Consider the following 26,000-nt stretch of genomic DNA (forward strand, 5'->3'; position numbering starts at 1 on the left):
ATGTAGCTGTAATAAATGATGATTAGTGAACACAGCATTGAGATTGTAATTGCTTAAGGTATTTGAATTAAGATAAGATCGATCACTTCACTATTGCTCTAATCACCGAATTTCAACCAAGGCCAGAACGAAAGATTGGTTTTCTGATGGTTATGGTCCGTTGCTGTAGACGCTTTTTTAGCTGTTTCTTTTTTCCCACCTACTCTGTAACCTGCATCCAATTTTCGTGAGTCTCACTTCTAAATAACTGTAAAAGAACAAACGAAAGTGTCATCAAGCAATGTTTTGTTGTGGCGCATAATTGCCGTCGTCCGGTTCCATTGTACTATTTGCGTGCTTAACCGGTTATCAACATTGTTGTACATTATTTCTTCCTCTCATCTCCCTCCCCGGTGCTTCAGCGACGCTAAAAAACAATGACTAAGTTTGTGTAAGAAGTGGCGTGATAATTGGATTATTTCCACGTTTCTTTATCCCGGTCTACAAAACCAAATACGAGCCCACAATACAACCATGTCTATGAATATTGTAATCATCATTTACGATGGAAAACGTAGCCGGAAAATAATCCTATCGTAAAAATACATTAACCTCACCAAGAAAATTATGTTCCATGATACCTTGAAGGTTTTCTGAATGCGGAAGTCAGGTCACAATGATGAGTGGATCCCACCAGACAGTATAAGGAAAGAGCGCCGTTCAACTGAGAACATTTTAACCATTGAACAAGGCACGCCAGTAATGTACAATTTATTCATAGTTACTTGTCTTAATGTGAGTATGTGTGTAGAAACATTGTATATAGATTCTATGTATTGATTATTATAGGTAAATTCATGTATTCACAATGAGGAACTTCAGCCCTACGGGAAATTGGATACAAAAAATGTTTTCTTGCGCGGAGTAAAAATTAGAGCTTTAAATTGTATCTCAAAGTTTCTTGAAAATGTACGTAAAAAATAATAATAAACATTTTAATAAAAACGCACTACTTTGAATGACGTCACTGGTTCATGTGAATCAACCTATGATCTGAGAGCTATGGAAGATTTCCGGTCTGCTTGTCGCTTCTGGACCAATGGGAAGAACTGAATGAGAATAAGCGGAAATGAACCTCTGACGTTACACGCGGAGTTATTTCAGAAATACAAAACATTGAAAAATCGTAGCGCCGATAATACGATATATAAAAATAAAAAAAATAAAAAATTGACTTAGTTTAAGAGTCTATAAACAAATATTTTGTTTTTTAAAAACCGCTGAACTTCCTCATTCTTATACTTGTTACAAAAGTTTATTTTGTAGACATCCCAAATAAGTAGACACCACTGTTTTATTATTTAAAAAATCAATAATTCTTGGGTACCTTACACGAAGTGTACAAAGGTGTCTATCTACCAGAGGCGAATCCTCCATATGAGCGATTATACGCAGCTTGTCATTGTATTTGACTATACATAATAACGATTTATATTAACTTTATTTACAGAAAAACGAACAAATAATTGTTTTTTCTAATGAATCATTGCCACCATTTATATTTTCTAAAAAAATCAATATATATTAACAGAACGCGCCCAGCGCCAGCAGAGAGCCAAAAAACTAGTCGATTATTCCAGCTTATTTCTTCATAAAAGTAAGTATCTTATATGTTTAACATATTAAACTAAGTTGCGGCTATTTCCCCTTAAAGTAAGCTCACAGATTACACAAATCATTTGAAGATTCTAGATTTGGAAAACAGTATTTCGAACATTGTTTCCTAAAGGCTATTTTTCTTTGAGATGATACCGTTGACATATGACCACCATTACTTTCGTGCAGTCATAACGTAAGACATGTGACGCTCAACGTGGCTGTTTTTGTCATTAATTTCTAGAAAAAAACGGCCATTTGACATTTCAATCATGATGAGAATAAGTTAAAAAGTTATGTATTAAAATAAAGAAGAATACAGCTACATAATTTAGTTAATAATAATCGCCGTTTGAGTTGATTTTATAAATGAAAGATATTGTTGTATCACACAGAACCATAGGAAAAATAATAATTGACATATTACATATTATGTACTGTGTGAGTACAAATTTATAAATATTTTTTGTGGCTTACTTGTAAATAAAATAACCGTTCGCCGCTGCTATCTTAATGTTATTTTACTTAAACCAAAGATACTATAGAATAATATATTATATATACTTGTAATGAACCTCCACTTACTATCGTATTCCTGTTTTTTGCGCATTCAAGAACAGGTTAGAAGAAAACTTGACGTCGCTTGTAGATGCTTCTACATACCATAGAAAAGTGCAAGTTATTTATCAAAGTGCATAAAACGAGAAGCACAATAAAGATTACAAATATTATTTTTCTATCATGCACATAAATACATTGAACTATTTGATTAAATGGCTACAAAATATGTTTGTTTATCGGTCAATTTCTAACCCAGAATTCTGTAGAAAGGCAAGATTAAAGCAAAAATGTAAACAGGAAGGCTTTTTGTATACGCGTAAGTGTAATAATTTTAAAATGAAACGGGTTTAGCAAATGAAACCTACAAATTTAAATAAAATAGAAACATAATACTAATTCCTAGAGATATTCGCAATCTTATAGTTCTAACTAAAAAAAATACTAATAATGGATAAGGAACGAGATTCAAAGATTTCAATATTAACAAAGAAAACCTGACTAACCTCAGAAATATTTCTCTAGTGGTATACAAAAGCGGAAAAAACATGCAGATAAGAATAAACAGTGTTCGATGTAATAATGCGCCAAGCTATAGAGGAGCCCAAACGTAGGAAAACCATTAAATGACTATTGAGTATTAAGTTAGCTACAGTTCGCAGCAAAACAATGGGTCGTACTCAGGTCGGGAATCACCAAATGAATATTTATTTGCATTGTAAATACTTTTGGATATGTACCTGTGTATTTATTAAAGCAAGGTTATTCTCATTTATTTTTCTAAAATTCGCCTATATTTATTTTATAAAACTTAGAATATATGTGTGTTTTTTATTTATTTATTCATTTTATTCACAATATACTTATCTTACATTTATTGAGACATAAATCCTGACTCCATGGAACCAAAGTCCTGTTTTGAGTTTGTTTGTTTGTCCGTCACATCTCCGAAATGGCGAGTCGTAGCGGCCTGAAATTTGGACACGTCATTTAAGATGTGATTTCAAGGTTAACGTTGCTATTTTCGAGTAAAATTTTAATCGACCTCTACTCGATAAAAACTCAAACTTTATATAGATGCCTAGTGCGGCCCTGACATATTGTACATGATCAACTGTCATTATCAACAGTAAACATACTTTAATTCACAAATTTATCCCCTAAATTTAGAAAAAATAGTATCTGAAGAAAATATGTTGATATAAGGAAAGTATTTAAGCAACATAATACACGTGTCGAGATAAGAAAACCCCAAAAATCAATGTCAATCATGAGAAAATATTCAAAATCAATTCCCTGTGAAAACTGACTTCTTTAACACATGTGACGCTCCTCCTGCTGCAACCAAACATACTACAATTCACCATAGTCAATTTTTATTTATTATAACTTAAATATCCAAGTTATTTAAAAAACAAAGCCAAACCCACCGGCAAAAGCATACGACAGAACCGTTATGTGTTTGTTGTCAAACAAAACAAAATGGTTGCTAACCAATAAACCAACATCGCTTGCGTTCTATGAAACATAGTGATAGGGCTTTTTTCTAGGTTACGCATTATTTATTACTCTGAGGTTCAAACAATATTTATTAATCAATATATTTGAAACTTCAAGTACAAAGAATAAATACTTTGGCGGACCTATTGCTAAAAACAATATCTTCCAGCCAACCGACTGGTCAAAAGAAGAGATTGGTCAAAATTTTGTACCGAAAACCATAAATACACTAAAAGATACATGCACATATGTTAAAATGAAATATTTGAAAAAACCTAATTAATTAAAAATAACCGCTGTTTTTTAATTGGGAGATAAGGCTTGCACATATTAGCATTTATATATTTTTTTAAATACCCTAGTAAACCAGAATACATGACTCCATGGGAGAAATCAAAGATACCTACTCACACCTTTAAAGGATTGCGAATCACATTCTTGGCTCGTAAAGCCATAATAACTTATAATAATTAAGAAACTGTTGAATTTCATCTTTCATATTTAAGTGTAGCGCTGATAAAAGATTGACAGAAAAGTTTTTTTTTTTTAGTTTGGACTTATTTTGTTTTTGCCTAAGTTTATATTTGAAACCAAAGTTAATAGTATCTATTCTTATTTGTAGTATGGATAGTAGTAGCTTAGGAACTTATCTGCATTTGATTTTCGAATGGGAAACCACAGGCGACTCATTCAGTGCAATATTTGGAAAACTATTCGGGATCTGAAGGGTTTTAAACACCCATTTAAAATCGACTTTAAAATACGCAACTCATTACATCAAGATAGAAAGTAATTCAATTCATACTAACACGAATGTTTGAAATAGGTACCGAAATAAAATTCATAGTGTTAAATCTAACCTTATATGAAAAAACATCACAGAAGTGAAAACATAATGCGATGTGAGGCGTTAATTTGATTTAAAGTATTTTGACTGTTAAACAAAAACTTGATGTTTTACATTAATGTATTATCATCAAGCATTTTTGTGGAAATATTAGAAGAAAGGAATTGACTTGCCTTCAGTATTTTTAGTTAATTATTCCTCCCAATAGAGAAATATCACATACTACGAATACCGATAAAAATATATAAAATGGGTAAAGAATAATTCATTGTATTTTCAAAATCAATATGGGGGATATCGTGGAGAAATGTTTTCATGTATAACGTTTTTTTTTTTTTAAATATGTCACTAGAAAAACGCGACATGTTTGGCATTGATAATTGTGACGTCAAGATTCGTGACGTTGTTCAAAAAAAATTAACGGTCAGAAACAAAATTGAAAATTGACATGAATCGTGACGTATTAGAGGCGTGTCCAATGCAATTACCGTTTTTGCGGGAATTCAAAATTCGAAATTTAAAAATATTTTTTATGCTACTAAGAAGTAGCAAAAAATATTGATTTTACTGGACAGTATTTCATAAATCTTTTTTTAAAATATATTTTTAAAGTAATTACTTTTAACACTGGACTTTGATACCGTGGAGTTGGGATGTAAGTCGAAAAAAATATCAAATAAAGTAGGTACTGGGAATGAATAAAATAAATATGTTGTGAGATGTTTTTGTACTATGATACATTAATTATTATGAATGATTAACTAAAGCACAATCGATTGCTCTTTTCCCATTTTTTTAATTTTGACCATGATTTGCATTGTGTTCGATTTCCCTTCACAAACAATTTGCACCATGTGAATGTTTTGTTTTAATGTCTTCTGTTTTCTTTCTTGATTGGTGTATTACATGAAAGCCGTGACCAGGAATATTATTTAAAGATGTTTTTTTTGGACTAAACACCTACTCTTTTATTTTTCAACGCAAAACGGACTTTTTTCAAATTGAAGGTATGATGAAAAAAAATGAATTGCAAATTATCCTAGAGATCTTTTTATCGACAGTGGAAGGAAAAATAATAAGACATGAAAAAACGTCATACTGAAGAATGAAGGACACAGTAGGTTTACATTATCTTTTTGTTCAATGTCTTTTATTTTATCTTTTATAACCTCGGTTGATATTGCAGTGATTTTAAAATACGAGAGTTAGATTTAAAACCGTAAATCATATGTACTGAGGGCCTTTAATTTGAAATTATAATTTATGGAACTTGTGTAAAATTAGAATAATTGGATGGGGGGGAACTTACAACAACCATGTTAAACCATTAGAAACATGCTTCACAAAAATCGCACTTTTCCCTTTTTCCAGTTGTTTCAAGAAGCTAAACTTTATACAAATATGTTGTTTTTAATGTTTAAAATATATATTTTAGAACCAAAATTTATTTACAAGTAATTCAAATAGATCAAGTCAAAGAAGGGATCGTGTGTTAGAAATACCACATTGTAAAACGAGGCTCGCACAGAGAGTTGCGTATTTTATAGGCCCAAATTTTTTTAATTATTTTTTTACTGATAATATTTCGTTGATTCCAAACTTTCAAAATTTTCCTTCTTTTAAAAACACGCTTTATCCTGGATTCAAACTAAAGATATGAACTCTTTTTTTCTATGATATATTTTGTTGCCCTTTAATAATAATGAATATTTTTATGTTTTTTTTAAATACTTTTTATTTTCTTTTTTAATTACTATAAAAAATACCAAATAATCTTTTACAGAATATTTTATTTTCTCTATCTTATGTGACACAAAAATATTACAATTGTCTTTTTATTATAGGAGCGAAAATTCATTAACATTTTCTTGTATACCTACGAACAGGCCATGCCTTTGTGGGATTTTTTGGTTTACTATTTTTACTATAAATATGTATTTCATTGCCATGTAATTTTCCTTTATTTTTGAAAACTCTGTTTTACCTCTTATGTATATTGTAAAAAAACAAAAAAATAAATAAATAAAAATAAACATTTTAGAAAATTACCATAACATTATAATTTATGTTATGGAAAATAAACAACAACTACGTACCATCACGTCGTTTTCCCATAGGGGTAGGCCAGAGAGAGTTGCAATTTGCAATGTGCCTAAATGAATATTACTGAAGTATATTAAGTTTTGTATTACATGTATTTAAATGTTTGAATTCTTCAAAAATGCCATTTCTTTAAAATCTATAATTTCCTTTTATTAAATCAGAAACACAAAAATAAAAAATATACACAATTAGAAAATTTAAAAAAAAAACGTTGTTGTGTATGAAAACGTTTATATTATCACGTCTATATTATCACGTCTATATTATCACGTCTATATTATCACGTCTATATTATCACTACTGTCACTACTTTTTCCAATATTTGAACTTTCTGAACATTTTATCAATGACCCGAAAACTTGTTTTGATACAAAATAAAGAATAACCTATTTAAAGTGTAATGATCTCGATTCTGTGTTGTAACGAACTGATTAATTTCAGAGCACAATAATACATTAAATATTCTCAAGATCGAAAAAATTAAACATTTAGCGCTTAGCGTTAATAATCATGTTTTTCATACATTCAATCATAAAAGTCTTAGAAAAAAAGCACTAACTCATTATGGCAACGATTTTAAAATGTATAAATACGAAGTTTTGCAGCGGGAGGCGCAAAAATTAAGTTGGTAATGCACCCTTTGATCTCTTGTTTTAATTATTTTTTGTAACTTTGAACTACTGCTTTAATGTTTATTCTTTAATATTGTTTTGGTGTGAATAACATATTCTGGTTCATTCTCGGTGTCATGTATAGTTTTTGCCACGACCAATATTTGTGTACTTTGGAGGTCTTCGTGTGCAAAAACTATAAAGATTACAGAATATCTAAAACTATGACTAGATAGCTTGTTTTGTCGACTACTGGAAATTGTTTTAGAACGCAAGCGAAGTGTGGATTGCGAGGTGACATCATAGCGCTGCGCAGGGGGGTCTAAATTTGGGCTTGTGTGGGCACGGCGCGTGCTCAGTTCAGTTGTCTCAGGAAAAAGTTGGTTGATTTTAGTGATCGAGATGTTTAAAGAGAACTGGAAACGTAAGTTAGACGCTAATAACACAAAAATATAAATATAAAATTAACATTGTAAAGTGAAAAATATAGAGATATTGTGAAAATACCGCGTCCTCAGAAGAGAAAGAAGTCTGTAAATCTTGAACTCAAAATAAAATGATGATAATGCGTTACGTTTGATATTTAAGTTACCATTTACCAATTCTTGAAAGGTTAGCCATTTGTACTAATGATTTCGATGAATAAAGGTTAAGTATAGCGTTATTTCATCTTGCTTTCTGACAAACAAAACAAAAGAATCTGGCAATAACTAGAGTAACAGATGTAATTTTGCATTCACGAAATAAATATCCAACGAGAGTATCAAGAATGCGCCTTATATGTTTTTTCTGGAGCAGTCGTGGAAGTCGTGATATATATTTTTTAAAAAAAACACTTTATTTGACCCACTAGAGTAAGTAGAAAAATACTGGTAGAGTAATTAGGGATTCTTCAGATAAGCGGTTGAACGGGGTGTAGTTGTCTAGAATAATGAAGCTTGAAGAATGTCCTACGATCTCAATATGTTCTCTTTGTAATAGGAAACACTTATAGAGCTGCAAATAAAATATTTTAGCCATTTAGTTTGTCACAATGCCGCCTAAAACAAAAATGACGCTGATCAGGTTTTATTTTGTTGATTGAAATAGTATTAATAAAATTGTAGCGGTATTTATATTATAACATTATTATATATTTGTTAAGAAAACGCATGATACAAATACAGAGACCAGATTTTGAACGCAAAAGCGCGCGTGGAAAATGTATTTTCAACGCGTATTTACGTATTAAATACACGCTAGCAGAGCGATCCTGCTAGATTTCTAAATAGGTTAACATAAAATATAAAAACAACTTTACTACATAATATTTTGCCCTGCATTGCAGCCTTGATAGGTCGACGAATAAAACATTATGCTCTTAACTATTTTTCGACGATTTTAATATATTTTAACATACCCGGGGTAACACTCATCGTTTTGCAAAAAACAGCACCTCAATCCGTCCCGTAGTTATTTAGTCTATCGAGGATACATACAAACATTGTTTTTTATATGTAGATAGATAGATGTATATTTTTTAATAAAATCTGTTAAATATCGCCAAAATTTTACCTGCTTAATCTTAAGGTAACCTTATATATCTTGTTTATAAATCAATAAGAAGCCGAAGGTTTGGTGGATCGCTCCAAGCTCTAGGACATCAACTTTGTAATTATACGGCGGCAGTGCCAGTGTTGAGTTACACTATAAAAAATAAATACCAGATCTAAAAATCACAGCCGAGATAATCAGCGGAATTCTTTGTAAATACTGTTTCAAAGATAAATTCCCAATCGAATTGAAAAGTGGTTCCTAGGAGTCGGAAGAAGTCAGCTAAAAGAGGTTCAGAGTATTTAATACTGTTTCTGTTTTTTCAATCTGTAATTCTGTATTTTAATTAATTTAATTTATTATGTATTTTATTTTAATTAATTTAATTTAATTTGTAGTTTTCTGAATTAAGATTGTTAGCTGTCTGAAAACTGAGAGTCTTTAACAATACTTGATTCAGTATCATATGTTTTTATTCTATTCTTAAATATCTAAATTATGAAAAATCAATGTACTGTAGTACTTATATATGTAATATAATTTCAGTGTTATACCTTCCGACTGATATAACGTTTATGTTACTATTATAGATATATGGAAATGGGTTCTATAGTATCCACTCAACGAATGAGGAAGATCAGTAATTTTTTTTAATTTTTATTATTTTTTAAATAACTCCGCGTGTAACGTCAGAGGCTCATTTCTGCTTATTCTCATTAAGTTCTTCCCATTAGTCCAGAAGCGAAAAGCAGACCGGAAATCTTCTATAGCTCTCAGATTTCTCAGGTTGATTCAATTGAACCAGTGAGGTCATTCAAAGTAATGCGTTTTTATAAAAATATTTTGTATCATTTTTCCGTACATTTTCAAGAAACTTTGCCAAACAATTTAATGCTTTAATTTTTACCCCGCGCAAGAAAACATTTTTTGTATCCAATTTCCCGTAGGGCTGAAGTTCCTCATTAGGAAAATTAGTGCTGGTTTCAGATTTCGCGTTATAATACTCGAATGAAAGATATGACATTTAAATAAAACACACTGTTAACTATTTTTACATAGCTAGATATGTAAAAGACCTACGTAATATATATGTATATGTAAAACAAATGTATTATTTCAATATCGGATATTAACACCGTTTGTATAATATAATGTACTTATAATTTTAAATTTCAGTCTACTGAACACTTTATTTTATGAATTTTATATTTGAAGCACTAACTTTTTGTTTATTCATTATAATACAATAAATCAAACAACTTTGTTTTTAACCAATAATTTTTAATTATTTATATTTTTCCACCGACCGGTTTCAAAGCAAATAAGCTTCTTCGTCAAAGTTTACGTAATTAATGAATTATTTTCTATTTTATTTTTACCATGTTAACTAAATACTACACCTAATCATAACTTCAATGGATTAAAAGTAATTCATGTTGAAAAAAATAAAATAAAATTAGACAACTTAGAAATCTTAGAAATTAAAAAAGCGATTCATAATAAGAAAAAAATAATTAATAACCAAATAAACAATATCTCTTTTAGTCCCCTCCTGTCTAGAAATATCGACATCAAATGACCACCCTTTGTAGGGAAAAAAAGACTTGATTTATTGGCTCCACGTGTAGTATTTAGTAAACATGATAAAAATAAAAGAGGAAAGAATTTTTTAGTTACGTAAACCTCGACGAAGAAGCTTGTTTGCTTTGAAACCGGTCGGTGAAAAAATATAAATAAATAAAAATTACTGGTTAAAAACAAAGTTGTTTGATTTATTTTACTTTATTTTATTTTTAAAATATAAAAACCAATATTCTGTTACAATTGTAAGTGTAAGCGCATTTTCAAACGAATATTTGATATTCGTTTTTTTATATTATGAGTATAAATAAGGAGTTCTACACTATAAACGCCAAATCAGTCAATAATTTATTGTATATTATGTAATTGTATGTTAAAAAAGGCATACCCGAAATACCTATGACGTTGTATTAATTAATTTATATTGCCCCCATTTGCACTATTCATTTTGTTTTTTTTTACATATACATACGCTGTGTTAGCGCTAGTATAGCAAGAAAAAAACCACGTGAGATTCAGAATTTATAATATACAAAAACGTTTCTGAGGCCCGGTGTTTTCTATTTTTATAGTAATGTGTGACCAAATTTAAGCAATTTGTATATCCGAATTATGTTTCCAATAATCATGTGTTCATTGTACAATACGACATTTATTAGGGATCCAGATGTTTACTAACTGAGATGGATGTGCTCTCATCATCACTATGGCAGCATCATTTGCATGGCATGTGATGTTAATGACCTTATCTCCCTTAGTATATTCACAACTTTTTTTTATTCTGAAAAGCGTTTTTTTTATATGTATTTATTCTGCTTGTGTAAGAAAATGATTTAGGCGTATATATTGTTGTTGTATATTTAGTTATAAAGGTGCTAAACTTGCTTTGTTTCTTTGTTGTTCTCAATATGTGTTATTTTATAAATGCTAATATTATTCATATCCCGAATTGAGTTGTTGTAACTCCTGGGAATGTAATTTAACGTATTATACTTGTAAAATACTTTGTGTTATATGATTTATAAAAAAATATTTAAAAAATATAATCAGATTTTTTTTTTAAATTGTGAAAAAAAAAACATGTTTTCTGGACCCGGGCCCTGGGCATTTGCCCTCTCTCCCCCCCCTTGTCGTCGACTCTATTTGTATCCTTGGGAACTGAATCTCAATAGTTATTTTATGAAATAAATTCCAGTGTTTTTTTCTTATTTTAAAAACTTTTCTAGTAATAAAAAGTCATTTTTGATCATATTTTACTAATTAGTTGTCTTTTAAGTCTGTAAGTATTTTTCATGCATTAGAGACATCTATTATCGAACTTATGAACCATAGAGAAGAAATTTCAAAATTTTTCAAGAAATTTACCTATTTTGTTTTAAACATGAATTAGTTAATAATTTTGTCGACAGATGTCGACTAACGTAAAGTTACTGTAAAAAGTTAATTTTTTTGACCTCAATTTATTATGTATTTTCACTTCAACTTGTAATGCAGTTTGTATAAGAAACTTTATAATGTTAAGTGTAAAGTAGCTGATGTTGTCATCAGTTGAGAATATGGCTTAGTTAAATGTTGTATTTATAACGTTTAAGAAAACTAAAAAATGACATTTTGTATATTTGTACGTTTAAAAGTTGGCAAATGTATCGGTCTTGTATTCATCATAGCTGTTGTTGACTTCTAGCGTTTTTGGTAAGAGAAATTTAAATTAATTTTCGTGGTCCAGGAAATAGTTACTACTTATTCCTTGAATATATATTATTTTTTAACCCGAATTCATATTTAATTTTAAAAAATACAATACGGAAATTTATTACAAATGATTTAATCACTAGTCGATAATTTTGTATTAGTCATCATTATACCTGCGTCTGAAATAGCCGAGACTTGATCTTACATTATAAAAATTATGAATTATTTTAAACGACATTAGTTTATTAGATTTTTTTATTTATTATTCAAATAATACAAAGTATAATACAAATTAATTATATTCCCAGGAGTTACTACAGCTCAATTGGGGGCTAAAGTAATACTAACGTTTTTTTTTTTAAAGTACATAATATCCAGAATAACTAATCTCTTATATTATGAAATATAGAAGATTCCTTATAGACAGTATGCCTGTTTAATTATACGATGTCAGTAATTATATATGTTAATTATTATGTTTTATACCTTCCACGATATTTTTAAAAAAACTGTATTTTTTATTTTTTTTAAATTTATTTTTATTTTTATTACTGTATTTCTATATCATTATTTTTTATTGTAACTTCTAAATTTCAACCATTTTTTAATTTTTAAATTACTTTTATTTTGATACCTATAATATATTTAATCAAAATCTAACATCACTAAAAAAATATTCTTATTTTCTGTATGCAATATATGTAAAATCTGTTGTTTTTTTTCCAAAATAAATTAAAAATGAATAATGAAACAAAACAAGTTAATCATTTTTATAACTAAATCGCAGAAAAACATTAATCAAAAACTTGAAAAGTTTCTTCCACGAATAAAATAAATAAATAACAACGCTTTCAAGATTGAAAGAAGTGGCAAATCTAGGACTAAGGGAGATACAATCGTTACCATGGCATGTTACACAGACCCATAATGACAGAATCAGGGCCCCGATTACTGTGGGAAGTTAACATGTATCTTCAATTAAGTTTTTTTATGAAAAGCAGAATATGCATACATTTTTTTCTTCTAAACATGTTCAATTATAGGTTACCGACGAAGATACTTTAAATGTTCATGCAAATATACTAATTTTTGTACACAAATATCGGTTTTGCTTTATAGACAGTCGAAGATAACTTCGTTAACGTCCCATTGTATTGGGGCCCAGGGCTGGTATTCCAAACGTTCTCGTGGCCGTATTATCTCGTGTATTTTGTATGTAAGTAAAACTGTTTTCTCGTTCCACGAGAGTGGTTCAGAATAGCACCCCAGAGGACGATTTACGACGCATATTACACAAGTTTTATGTAGCATATGTTAAATGATTTAAGTATTATTAAGATTTCATCTAGTTAAACTCATTTTTTAAGAATCGAATGAGAATGGTGTGAAAACAGAAATTATGTACGCAATACTCACAAACATGATGTTAACAATTATATTTTAACTTATGATTTTCCTGACATGTCAAGTTCAACTCCGCGCGCCGAGTTGAAACTATTGTATTATAATGAGTTGTACTCTAGGTTATTAGATCTATTGTACTAAACCATATCTTTCAACCTCTTCTTTCTTTGGTGACTTGACAAATAAAGTATTGCAAAGACTTTACAGACAAAGCTTTGTCTGAAGATTCACATTAGAGGGTAAAAGCGCTAATTGGTCAAATACATGAGTGGAAGTGTACCAAGTATTTTTAATTGTAACTTATATTTAAATATAAGGTAATATATCATCAAGTACAAAATTATTAAAACAGTTTTACTTTCGTAGGATTAAATTTTTACGTCAGAATATTAGTGGGGCCCAAAAAGGAAAATAATTTTGCAACCGACATCATCAGACTTGTGGAAAAATTTTACATTTTTTATGCCATCCAAGTGATAATAAGAGTTGTCAATCTTGATTTTATACAATAGTGTAAATAAAAAAAATTAATGCAATGAATTTTTTTTAAATGTACCAATAATTTTTTAAATTTAAGATTTTTTTTATTTCATGGAAATGGTAAAAAATGCATACAATTCAATGAATCTCGCCGGCATAAATGAAAAAAATACCAACAATATTTTGAGTTTGTCCAAATTTTATAGACAAGGACTGGATTCAACTCCCTGGGGAGCTGTTAACATTAACATATTACAACAGAGATGAAGAACATTTCAAAGAAGGTAATATAGAAGTCAAGGCATCTACAGGGCCTATGACCTGTCATTGGCTGGTTTTAACTTCACGAACATCAACAGATGAAATAATTGAAGGAATATAGATGTTTTAATATAGGCAGAATGGTGAATGTTACACAGCGTGTAAAGTGGCCACTTAAACCAGCCAATGACAGGTCATAAGCCCTGTAGATGCCTTGACTTCTATATTACCTTCTTTAAAATTTTCTTCATCTCTGTTGTAATATGTTAAGAAAAAAATACCGTTTTATCTTTAAAAAATCAACAGACAGAAGAATGTAAAAAATATGAATCTTCAAACGTAGACAAAATGGTAAATATTACAGTGTGTAAAGTGGCCACTTGGACCAGCCAATGTGGGTCACTAGCCCTGTAAATGCCTTGACTTCCATATTACCTAACCTAAGGTTCTACGTCTCTGTTGTAACATGTTAAACTAATATTAACAAACATTGTCGAAAAAATTTACATTCTTGACCACTCACTTCATGCTTTAAATATTAATTGTATAAAAAATATTTTAATGTTACTTACATACTTGCTCCAGACTCAATTACCTACCTACTTTATTTAATGATAGTTTTTTTTTTTTTTCTTGGCAAAGCACCCAAATTTGAGTGATACATGCCTTAATTTACCAATGTTTTTGTTGCAAGGTTGCAAAATTGTTGCAAATTAACGAAAGATTTGACAACATTTTACGAGCGGATCACATGTAAACTCCCTATAGAACAGGGCTGAATAATAAAATAATAATAAGTCATTTATTTAATATTAATTCATTGTCAGAATATATACTTTGTGTCTTAGATATTTTTTTTGTATTTCCTTAAATGTTTGACTATCACACTATTGATCATAGGACAGTTCGAGGAAAGAAGATGTTGAATATCAAGTGGAAAAGATAGACCCAGTAAGCAAATGTCCATAAAAAAATTCGTCATTGGGTAACAATCTGCAGTTAAATAGAACGTGATCTGCGGTCTCCTCTTCCTCTTCACATTCACATAAAGCAGAGGTCACTACTTGAATTCTTTTGAGGTGTGATGCCATCACCGTATGACCAATTCTCAATCTACATATAAGGGACACACTTAATTAGAACTTTGAGGTTACGGAACCAGGATATTTTTGGGACTACTGGCTGGATGGATTTGTAGTATGAGCTGGTCAGCGACTCAGAGAAAACTTCATCTTATTCTTCACCCACACTAACCTATAATATTAGTTACTACAATTTATTTTCTTATGTTAATGAGTCACCATACAGCAACTTGCTAGCCAATTCTTATTATCATAGTTACTTAAAAATCAAATCAAAATCATTCCCTTTCCGCACCGGTGCATAGGGCACTGCATTAGTATACCAATCGCAGCGTATCTTGATCATTTTTATTACATGAAGGTAAAATGATAAGAAACGAAAATGATTTTGATGAAAATATTAATTAAATCCATCGGCTCAGTTTTATTATTTTGTTTCATTTGACCAATGAGGCCTTTTTTTTAAAGAAATATTTGCGTGCTTATAATTTACCGTTTTTTTAAGGCGATCCATCCAGCGCGGAGCAAAAAAAGGCAGTTTTCAAACTAAAATTTAGAGTCTAATAATAAGTGTAACAATTTTTTTTTAAAACCACATAAAAGATTAAACATTTATCTAGTAAACAGATGAAGTAAAAATGTTTTTTAAAAATTTTATTTGACTAAAAAATTGCAAGGAAAAGTGCACTTTTCGTTTTTTTCAACATTTTCAACACAAATTATCTATATTTAGATAATATATTGTAATATTTTTTAATGTAGTTATTGAAAGATCTATTATTTATCTAAGCCGATGATGAGTTAGTTTTTTGAAAAAAAGCATATAATTTTCGTAAAATACAATTCTTTCAGAGTCCATTTTGGGTTAAATTGTTGAAACTAAATGGCTCTTTCTTATGTATATTACTTTTAAAATTGTTTTTTTTTTTACATTTCTCTATACAACACACATTTTTCTAGTTACATGTATTTTTTATTTTTCAAAAAATGCTAAAATATAAATGTAATTAATATTATAAAATCATGTATTTTCATTGAGAATCAATCATATATAAAACGTAGAGTTTGGTATCAGTTCTCTCGGGCGTTCACCGAGTACGGACGTGTTTTCTGTGTCGGATTTTTCGGGACGTTTCTTCTGTGATTTTTTAAAGTTTTTGAATTAAAAATCGGTTCCAAAACAATTAAATCTAAAGGTTTTACAAGAAAACATAAATGTCGTAACAAGACCAAGAGATTTGACAAGATAAATGAAGAAAGAAATAGGTAAGATTTTTAAAAATATTTTCGCATGTATAACTACAGTGTGTTTCGGAATCGAGTATTTTTTAGCATATTATATATGAGGCTCAGAGCTTCATAGAAACTGAAACGACATTACCAACTGATTGATTTGTTTTCCGAGGCCTTGAATTATCCAATAAATATTTGTTTATTTAACGTTTTGTACATAATGTTATTTGTAAATTGGCGGACTTATTGCCAAATGGCATTTTTTCCAACCAACCATAAAATAATAGTTTTATTTTTTTTATTCAAGTTACAGAACATATAAAAATAGAAATAAACGCATTTGTTTATAAATTACCTTAGATCAAAACTATTACTCAATGGGAAAAATGAAAAAAAGAGGGAAGGAGGAGAGATTAAGGAGTAGAAAAGAGATTTTGCCACGTCTTTCTCGACCTTCATCGACTTCTACATCCATCATTTATTCGTTCCGCATGAGCGAACCATCATAAAATACTTTTTTTATTTTGTTCTACAAAGCTTATCTCAGCTTTGCATTCTGGATATAGTGCTGGTTTTAGTTTTTTTTTTTTTTGTAATAATATTACCAAACAATGAAATAAATAATTTAATTTATAAACCTTCTGAGTTAATTATCACTAGCTTATCAAAAATAGAATTCACCGAAACATTTATGCACACTCCATGATAAGCACTGTTGATTCTTGGAACTACATGTTTATTTGAGTCAAACTCGTATTTTTTGGTGATTGAAAATACATATTAAAACCACAGCTAATTGCGTTCCTCATTAAGGGTTCTTTTCTTAGAAAACTCAATTATGTTAATAAAATTTGAACATAATAATATAATGTTTCCTATTTTATTGTCTTGTGCACTGTTGGATATTGCAAATACCATATATATATTTTTATTTTTTCAACAGGTATCTGAAACAATACTTGAAGAAGATGTTGGATATTGTTTGGACGTAAAAAAAAAGAAGACGACAATACTCATTTTAGTATTAGTGGACGAAGAATAATTGATTTAGGGTTTTTTTTTAACAATTACAAGAAATCGTAAAACATGAAAATGCTTTACAGTGCTCCATTATAAATTTAAAGTTTAGATCTGAAGTTCGGAAAGGTTTTTATAGCACATTTGTTGTGAAATGTGCAATAGAATATTTTCGATACATTCAGATCGTAATGAATCAAATAAAATTGACATAAATCACGCGATAGTTTCTGGAATTATGAGCATAGGTATGATATTTGCGATATGGACTGGCTCTGACCGCCCTCTACATATCACATACATCCAAAAAGATGAAGATTTTTGAAAAAATAAAATGTTAAAACCATTGAAATTGTTTTATCTAAATTGCCTTTTGCCAGAATTAGTCGATCCGAGGTATCGTCGAAACATGCCGATTAGGGATCCTGTGTATATATTAGAGGCAATAGCGAAAAAATGTGCAGACAATCAGAAACGTAAGAGCAAATGATTTTTTAAAAATAATTCATTAACTCAAGACTAGTGTTTGATTTTTAATTTATTATGGATCTATCCGGATCTATATGTATAATTATTTTTTTGTTTGTGTAATACACATGTACTGTGAAATGTACCTAGTTCATGTAAAATTATTATTTGGGATAATTATTACGTTTCTCTATAAAAAAAATTGCTACCATGTATTTGTTATCTGTAATGATCCAAGAAAAGTGTATTTATCAAAGAGTTCGACCCCATTAGTTAAAATGTCCAAGTTTAGATTCTTTTGTCCGCCTTTTTTTCAATATTTTGTCTGCCTCGTAGCATAGTGGTAGCGCATTTGGCTACCGTGCATGAGGTCGAGTGTTCGATTGTTCATGTAATAAAATGATCAAGATACACTGCATTTGGTGTACCTTGTTGTACTTTGGGTGCGGAAAAGGGAAAGTAGTAGTATAAAGTAGTTTATAATCTTTACCTGTGTAATTTTTCTGTTTTTATTTGTCTAGCAAATTTCGGTGTTTTGACTTCAATAAATGTTTTTTTTTTTAAAGACATAACAAGTATATTATATTTTACTTTTATTATGTTGTTTGTGAATAAAGTGTAACTTTAACAAAAAATATGTTAAGTATTAGATAGAATATGTGTGCTTTTATTAATAATTAAATGGTATTTTTTACTTTCTTTTTTATCAACAATAATATATTTGTTAATGTAATTAGATATGTATCTGGATAAATAATAAAATATTTATTGATGATAAAATATTGTTTTTTTTTGTATACTTTTTATGCATTAAATCGTATCCACCACATTGATATATTAAGACTAAGGAATAAATAATATTCCAAAAACGATGTAAAAAAAATAGTTTATACGAAAATTAATGATAGGTGAGTACAAATTTATAATCCAAATATAATAAATAAATTGAACCGTGAGTCCGTACTGTGACATAATACATATTATTTATCTTGCAAAAGTAATTATAGTTTTCAAAAGGAACTATTGGAACTCAAATTCAAATTCATGACCATGCAGGTAAAAAAAATCTCATTTTTGCGGGTACTTAGCGGGCATACTGTATTTAACTTTACCCAAGCTTGACTCACCGGCGCGCACGGACAAATATATTGCTGTCTCTTTTTAAAACTCACTACCGTCTTAAAACGAAAATGAAATTGTGTTTGGCTGGATGAACCGCCTTAACGAGTTGCAAAAAACTCATTATCACAAAATAAGAATTAAGTTAGGGTAGCGGTAACCTCCGAGCCTGTTTATTCTTTAAAAGGTTAGAAAATAAGATATAGACACAGTTGTGAAGATGCCTTTTAGGCGAAAGCGCTTATTCGTCAAATAAATTTTACTGGTAATGTCGTACATGCGTCATTCATACTATATTTTACTTTTCATATTTTATGAAGTATAATATCGTATGACATTAATACGATATTTTACGTATAATATCGTATGTAACACAAACCGCGAAACATTTTATGTATTTTATAAGCTTATTTGAAAAAATATTTTCAAATAAATATAAATTACATTTAAGTTAACATTTGGACATTGATATAATATAATTATAAGTCATATTTTAAGACAAAATATATTTTTATTTGAACTTTTTTTTTTTTCGAAAATCGGTAAATATTTAGATTTATACGGAATAAAAATATCCTTTTATAAATATACTTATACATAAATCCTTCTCCTCTAAAATCGTGTTTTGTGGGTTACGATATTATACGTGGGAGGTGTCGATATTATGTACGATACAATTTTGTATACGAAATAGTTTGTGATTTCTAGAATCCTTGACGAGTTTTTCGACTCACTGGGCATTCTCGGATAAATATCCTTCAAAAGAAAATGGATCGAGTGCAGGCAAGTCCACCTTTCCGCCTGTCTGCCTCGTGGAGTAGTGTTAGGCGCGATGTCCTACCGTACTTGAGATCCCTAATTTGATTCCTGCGAAGGTCGACATGAAATATTCATTTGAAATTTAGTTTTATAATGTAAGAGTTCATTGTATCTGGACTGGCACCTGAAACGTAAGACTGATTAACTTACCTACACGTAACAGTTGATTGAAAAAGGGTGCATTTAGTGTACCAATTCAGTGCTCTATGCACCATTTATTTATATACATTTACAATATATCTGTTGGATGCTCGATACCTTCGACCTCGGGACTGTAAAACAAGGCCTGCCCTTTCGCGATACGCGTGTTCGAAGAAAACAGGGAACGTTTGATTTTAGGTAAACTAATTGACGTTATGGTTTTCGTGTCAATCCTGGAATTAATGAAAGGAGTAAGGACTTACGGTTTCCTCCCTTTGGCACTGGTCCAGAAAGACACCGTTATCGTTTGCACTGGTCACTTTGCACGTTTTTGTATGTTGGTGATTCGAAATCACTGTCACGCTCGCGGTACGGTTTTCGCTGTTGTTCGCGGTACGGTTTTTTTTGTTGTGTTGTCACGCGTTGCTTTCTTGACTCGCCGTCAGGGAGAAGTAGGTATATTGGGATTCAAAACAAGGACCACCGGAATCAAAGGAAGGAATGGCTTGACACTTGAATAAAAGAAAATGAATCCGAAACATACTCCCCCGCGCTGCGGAATATGACGGCATATTCCCAGTAAATGGTTCTGTTTTGGTTAACGGTTAAAGAAATATGCCGACCGATGTGATGTATGATATGATTAAGGTTTGAATTATACGATTGTCACTACGTGAATATGGATAATAAGTGATGATGGGTGATTATAAACAATGTCTTATGAGGGATGATTATGAATGAGAACCCGATACTCATTCATCCGGAATAGGGCATAACTTTACAAGTGGTCTTTTGATTAAACCACTTGCTGTTTGCACTGATACAATTCGAATTATCCCGTCAGTTCCTGCATACGTCTCGATTACTCGACCTAAACGCCAACGTAAAGGTGGTACTGAGTCATCTTTAATGACGACCATCTGACCGACGTCGATGGGTTTCGAAGGTTGCATCCATTTGGATCTCTGCATCAATGTGGTCAAATATTCGCGATGCCAACGTGACCAAAAGTCATTATGCATCTGTTGGATAAGTTGCCACCGGCGCAGCTTGTTGACCGGAGCAGTTACTGAAGCAGGAACTACGGTTAATGGTGTCAACGTCAAAAAGTGCCCCGGTGTCAGAGCTGTTAAATCGTTAGGATCGGAACTCAGGGGACATAATGGCCGCGAGTTTAGTACTGCTTCGATTTGTACTAAGAGTGTATTGAGTTCCTCGTAAGTAAGGATCTGTGCTCCAATAACTCGATATATATGGGTCTTAACGCTTTTAACCCCGGCTTCCCAAAGTCCGCCAAAGTGTGGAGCACTGGGTGGGTTGAATTTGAACTCAATGCGTTCTGCTTCGCTGGCGTCACGCATCAAATTTGACAAGATCTTGTAAGCACCTTTAAAATTAGTGCCGCAATCCGAATGTATGCGGTTACATCTTCCTCTGCGGCTCACAAAACGACGCAGAGCCGCTAAGAAGGCATCCGATGACAAGTCTGAAGCCAACTCAAGGTGTACGGCTTTGGTTGCAAAACAAACAAAAAGGCATAGATAAGCCTTCGTGGTACGAGCACCTCGATATCTATGCATCGTGATGTTAAACGGGCCTGCGTAGTCAACGCCAACAGTTTGAAACGGTTTAAGTTGTGTGACTCGCAGCCGTGGCAAATCAGCCATTTTGGGTTGCAATGACTGAGGATTGGCCCGGAAGCACTTGAAGCATTTCGATAAGATGTGCCGAATAGCACGTTTTGCAGATAAAATCCAAAAATTTTGAATAACCAGATATTGTACCGACTGTAAACCTGGATGCAGATTCTCGCTGTGCACGCACTGAATTATAAGATCAGTCAATCTATGTTTTCGAGGCAATAAAGCTGGGTGTTTGCGTCGTATGATAAATCTGAAGATTTTAGTCTCCCACCGACCCGTAATATACCTTCACTGTCAATAAAGGGATTTAATTTTCTCATTGATTTCGGTAAATCTTTTCCCAGTTTCAGATTCTGAATTTCCCCAATGAAGGCGGTGTTTTGAACAGATTTTACAAGATACATCAAAGCCTTATGCATTTCCTGATCTGTAGGTTGACGAAGTGCTTTATCTTTTATAAGGGAAGAATTTATGAAACGTAATATGTATACTACGATACGTTGTATTTTTCTAAGTGAAGAATAACGTGTGATTAGCACTTCTAATGGACGCTGACATAAGTCGTTAACAAGTACGTTAGGTCGTTTTTCTAATTCAATATTTCTTGCTACGTCATTAGATTTACCAATTATCAAATTCGGCCAATCGTTAAGCTCCAATTTCAGCCATGAGGGGCCCATCCACCAAAGTGGATGATGTATCAGGTCATCGGGCAACAAGCCTCGACTAGCACAATCAGCTGGGTTTTGACTGGTAGGCACGTGCCTCCATTCAGCACACGGCAGCTTACGTTGAATGTTGGAAATTCGATTTCCAACAAAAACCTTATATCGGGTTGATTGTGATTGAATCCAAGATAATACGATAGTTGAATCTGACCATGCATATACTTTTGTTATATTGCTGATTTCTGAATGTGTTTTAAGAATGTAATGCATGAGATCAGCTAATAATGAAGCTGCACTGAGTTCTAAACGCGGTAACGTCATGCGCTTTACGGGTGATACTCGAGATTTGGCGCATACAAGTGCCACCTGGTGATGATGATTGGCTGTCGAACTGCGTAAGTAAACAACTGCGGCATAACCAGATTCACTGGCATCACAGAATCCATGAACTTGATATTCATGAGATCCGTTGTCAGTTATACGTCGGTTTACTTTAATTTGTGTAAGATTAGGTAATTGCGTAGTATACCTTACCCATAGGTTATGTATGTCACTCGGGACGGGGTTATCCCAAGAGACCCCGAGCAGCCAAAGTCGTTGTATTAATAACTTGGCCAAGAATGTTAGAGGCGATAAAAATCCTAGGGGGTCGAATATACGGGCTAGCTCTGAAAGCATAGTCCTTTTTGTGCATGATCGGTTAAGCGGATTGATGTGATAAATAAATTGATCTTCTACAGAATTCCATTCAAGTCCTAAAATTTTGATAAAATCACGATTAGAATCGAATTGTAGTGACGAAGCTCTGTGTTCTTCGGGTATAGCATTCAGAAACTGTGGTTCATTACTTGACCATTTTCTCAACTCAAATCCTCCAGAAGACATGATACCGTTTAATTGTGTCTGGAGACTCCGAGCTGATTCTAGCGAATCACAGCCCGATACTACGTCATCAACATACAGGTCTTTCATTATTACGCTAGATGCAAGGGGAAACGAATTTCTCTCATCTTGTGCTAATTGATGCATAGTTCTAATAGCAAGAAAAGGAGCCGAAGAAATTCCAAAAACAATTCGGTTGAGTCGATATTCTCGAATGGGTTCATTAGAAGAGCCACGGAATAGAATACGTTGATAATCTTGATGACCTTTAGTCATTTTTATTTGGCGATACATTTGACGTATGTCCGCCGTAAAGACGATTGCATGAAGACGAAATCTCAAAAGAATTTCTACGATATCTGTTTGTAGTTTACACCCTGTCAACAAGGTGTTGTTTAATGAAGAACCTCGCTCATCCTTGGCCGAAGCATCAAAAACGACGCGAAGTTTTGTCGTAAGACTTTCGGGTTTCACGACTGCGTGGTGAGGAATATAATATGCAGATGAGGATTGACATTCACCGGGAGGAATGGGCTCCATATGATTGCTTGATAAATATTCCATGATATGATCATTGTATTCCTTATAAAAAATATGATTTTTTAATAGGCGCTTTTCAAGATGATAGAATCGCCGCAGGGCAATTGAATAAGAATTGACGAACGATGGTGTCTCTGAATTGCGGAAAGGTAAATTCACTACATAACGCCCATCGGACTCTCTGGAGTGAGTGTTCTGGTACATCTCTTCACATCGTTGATCGTCCATAGAGAAATTTGATGACTCAATGTTAGGTATGTTTTCAATCTCCCAAAGTTGTTGAACAGCACAACCCAGTCGGGTGTCATCAATTACAGACAATGAATGTGACAGTAAATTGATTTGATTGCTCGAGTTAGCAGACAAGACTCTTCCCATTAAAATCCAACCGAATACGGTATTTACGGCTGTCGGAGCCATTTCATCTCCTTCTAATTTGCCTGAAAGAAGAAGCTTGGGAAACAACTCACCGCCTATTAAAATATCAATGGGACGAGGTTGGTTATAACGATTATCAGCTAACACAATATTTGATAGGTGACGATATTGACTAGTGATTTGGTGGGTTGGCATGTCACCGCAAATACGCTCTAGTGTGACAGCTTCGGTAAAATATACTGGATCTGGTTTACCTACTGGACGTAGCTCAATGCTCACTTTATGAGAAGAGGTAGTAGGTACCTGACCAATGCCTGACATCGGGGTATCTACCTTACAACGTTTTAAACCTAATCTGTTTACGCAGCGATTTGAAATTATATTGATTTGACTACCAGGATCGAGTAAAATACGAACGACTTGATAATTGCCATAATAATCCCTTACTTCAACTTCAGCTGTCGCTAAGAGAACAAAAGAAGGTGTAGGGCGTGATGCCGAATACATATTGCTAAGAGTAGTAGCTGGAATGATATAATTATTTTTAGAAGTGGAAGCGATAACTTCTGGTGAATTATGAACTTCAGAGACGTTTGAAGAACACAAGTTTGTATTATGACGAGAATTGCATTTCTTGCAATTGAAAGTTGATTTGCAATTTGATAAGTTATGATTTGATCTCAGGCAGTTTACGCACAGTTTTAGTTGCTTAACGACATTCCAACGTTCTTTTGTGGGTTTCTCCTTAAACCGTTCGCATGAATATATGGAGTGATTTTCTGAACACAAAGGACACGTTTGTGTATTCGCCAATAAGGTTGATGAGTATTTCGGTTTGCTAAACAGAGTCTTCTTGGCGATGACGTCAGGAGAACGATCTCTAGAAAGACGGGATCTCTCCAAAGCCTGACATCTTTCTACAAGAAACTCTTGTAATGTTGAAAACACTGGAAAATCTACCCCTTTAATGGATAATTCAAATGCTTCGCGTGAATTTTTATCGAGTTTAGTCAAAAGAGTGTGAAAGAGAATAAAATCCCAGTCAGATGTCGGAAGTCCTAATCCCTTTAGGATAGAAATATTTTCCATAAAAATGTCTAGAATTTTTCTTAACGCCTGAGGAGTATTAGTAGTAATTTGTTTATTGTATAAAATCTCTTCCCAACATAAAAATGCAAGATGTCGTTTATTATTATATCGCGCTATTAACGCATCAAATGCGTCACGATAATTATTAGCCGTGATTGGATATGCTCGCATAATGTTTACAGGCTCCCCTGATAGTGACGATATTAAATATTGGAACTTTTCCACGTTCGATAAGTCGTTCCTACTGTGCACTAAACTTAAAAATAAATCATAAAACGCAGGAAACTCTTTTATTTGACCTGTAAATAGAGGTAATTTTATTAATGGCAATTTTGCGTAGTGCTTCTTTTCACACGTTTCGGACTGGACTTCTTTCTTCAATGGTGGTAAAACCAGTCGCTTGATGCTGAAAATCTCACACATGATTTCATCCATTTGTTCCTGAATCTCATTGTTCTCCCTTACGGCAGCTTCATCTTCAGAAATTTCGGACAAAATTTTTATTTGCGTTTCGTTAAACATATCCATTATAGGATCTAGCCGCTCGCACCACGATAAAAAACGTGGAATGTTTTCTGGATCGGACATTGCGTTTTTTCCCGATCGTAAAGCATCCTTCAATCTTTTTAGCGCGTGATTTCGCCTAGTTGTATAAACATTTACGCTAACACTCATGATTCTAAGTTAAAATAAGTAAAAATGATTTATAAGTTGCT

At 32.0% G+C, this 26,000-nt stretch overlaps 1 protein-coding gene and 1 long non-coding RNA gene across 2 annotated transcripts; one reads left to right on the top strand and one right to left on the bottom strand.

Moving 5' to 3' along the window:
• Nucleotides 1-16,083: 16,083 nt before the first annotated feature.
• On the top strand, nucleotides 16,084-17,847 carry LOC148278700 (uncharacterized). The gene is made up of 2 exons (XR_015823116.1): nucleotides 16,084-16,553; nucleotides 17,464-17,847. It is a non-coding gene; the product is annotated as an uncharacterized LOC148278700 (long non-coding RNA).
• A 2,942-nt stretch (nucleotides 17,848-20,789) lies between these two features.
• Nucleotides 20,790-21,945, bottom strand: LOC148278701 (uncharacterized). The gene has a single exon (XM_088230998.1). It carries the CDS (start codon nucleotides 21,749-21,751, stop codon nucleotides 20,837-20,839), a length of 915 nt encoding a protein of 304 aa, XP_088087124.1. The 5' UTR covers nucleotides 21,752-21,945; the 3' UTR covers nucleotides 20,790-20,836.
• Nucleotides 21,946-26,000: the final 4,055 nt, after the last annotated feature.

The sequence above is a fragment of the Micrasema longulum genome, unplaced genomic scaffold (genome assembly GCF_059751315.1).
Source record: "Micrasema longulum isolate JH-2025_06_02 unplaced genomic scaffold, ASM5975131v1 h1tg000840l, whole genome shotgun sequence".
In the NCBI taxonomy this organism is placed as follows: Eukaryota; Metazoa; Arthropoda; class Insecta; order Trichoptera; family Brachycentridae; genus Micrasema; species Micrasema longulum.

Excerpts from the sequence above, each read along its gene's own strand:
- LOC148278701 (XM_088230998.1), bottom strand. The coding sequence starts at position 21,751 with ATGGCTGATTTGCCACGGCTGCGAGTCACACAACTTAAACCGTTTCAA.